A 1,414-nucleotide genomic window follows, 5' to 3' on the forward strand; every position below is an offset into this window, starting at 1 on the left:
GCCCCAGAATAGCTGTAGGTAGTTTTTCTTCCATGATTTCCCAGCATACTAGAAATTTAGTTCCTGAAACTGTCCAGCAGGATTCTGGAGTCAGTAATGGTGCCTGACTCTTCGTTATTAACTTCAGGCAAAATATGTACATTTTAAGAAGAACTGGCTTTTTTTGGTATTTCATTTTAAATTACTAATATAAATTTATCAGAGAAATAATTGTATATTTTGGCCAACATCAAATAATCTGTAAAAAGTTTCTGAGACAGATGTATTTCTTATTTAATTTTCAAAGATAAATAATGGCTTTCTAACAGAAAGCATTTATATTCCTAGCTCTCTAAAGTAAACATTAAAAATAAAGTACAAAAAAAAGATCTCCCAGCTTTTGAATAGCTCACTTAGTTACATAAAGTATTTTTTGTCAACACTTCCTCGTATTCAAAAAATATTTACTTCCTAAGAACACGACAAAAAGAGTCTTCATTTCAAACCAGTCAGTCCGTTTCCATGGCAACACTGCGGGATTCCTTGGCTACCATAAGTCGCATTAGTTGACTGTGGAATTTCTCAATCTTCTTTACATCTTGAGCTTGATCTGTTCTATACACCAAACAAACTAAATCATCTGTTACTTTAATACACAAACTCCCATCAGAATGCCTATATTTGAGAACGACACGTGCCTTCATAGGGTCAGCGAGGTAGAGCTTTTCGGCCGCGCGGCTAAACTCCTCCCAGGTCTGGTACTGCGGCATCGTGGCCTGGGATGGAATGGGAATGAGAAGCAAGCCTAAGGGACCGGAGGCGGCACTGCCTGGCCCACCTACCTACCTACAACCTGCGGTAGCCGACCAACGTAGGAGTCCCAGCTCAAAATATGTACATTTTAATTGGGGTGAATTCCCTTTTATTCCAACCAGTGTATATACATATATTTCTTTGTGAACCATATCAAGGAGATCCAATATTCTTTTTCATTTTGGTGCTGGATATTAAACCCAGGGCCTTGTGCATGTGAGGCAAGCACTCTACCAACTAAGCTATATCCCCAGCCCAGGATCCAATATTCTTGCTGTTGCCTAGCACCACATTTCTCAGAGTACTCTATTCATGTTTGGCTGAGCTCTGGGCCCAAAGTGATGCAGAACACCTCACATTTCAGAGGTCTCATGCCAGGAGCAACCATTGCTCTGGGTCTGAGGTAAGGCAGAACATCATGGAAGAAAGGCATTTGCAGGAAATTTCTTAATTTATGACAACCATGAAGTAGAAAGAATAGAGGACCAAGTGATAAAATATAATCTCCAAGGACATGCCCCAAGTGACCTACTTCTTCCAGCCATGCTCCATCTTCCCCATTTATGACTAACTACAGTAGTTGTTTTAAATTATTAATTCACCCAATGGATTTACTTATACA

At 39.5% G+C, this 1,414-nt stretch overlaps 1 protein-coding gene across 1 annotated transcript; it reads right to left on the reverse strand.

The window, feature by feature from the left end:
- Nucleotides 1-202: 202 nt before the first annotated feature.
- LOC124093977 (signal recognition particle 9 kDa protein) lies at nucleotides 203-865 on the reverse strand. The gene is made up of 2 exons (XM_058579940.1): nucleotides 826-865; nucleotides 203-755 (listed from the first exon to the last, which is right to left on the reverse strand). Exon 2 carries the CDS (start codon nucleotides 747-749, stop codon nucleotides 489-491), a length of 261 nt encoding a protein of 86 aa, XP_058435923.1. The 5' UTR covers nucleotides 750-755; nucleotides 826-865; the 3' UTR covers nucleotides 203-488.
- Between the last annotated feature and the right edge of the window lie 549 nt (nucleotides 866-1,414).

The sequence above is a fragment of the Marmota monax genome, unplaced genomic scaffold (assembly GCF_021218885.2).
Source record: "Marmota monax isolate L192 unplaced genomic scaffold, Marmota_monax_Labrador192_F-V1.1 WCK01_AAM20220418_F8-fsc00493, whole genome shotgun sequence".
NCBI lineage: Eukaryota > Metazoa > Chordata > Mammalia > Rodentia > Sciuridae > Marmota > Marmota monax.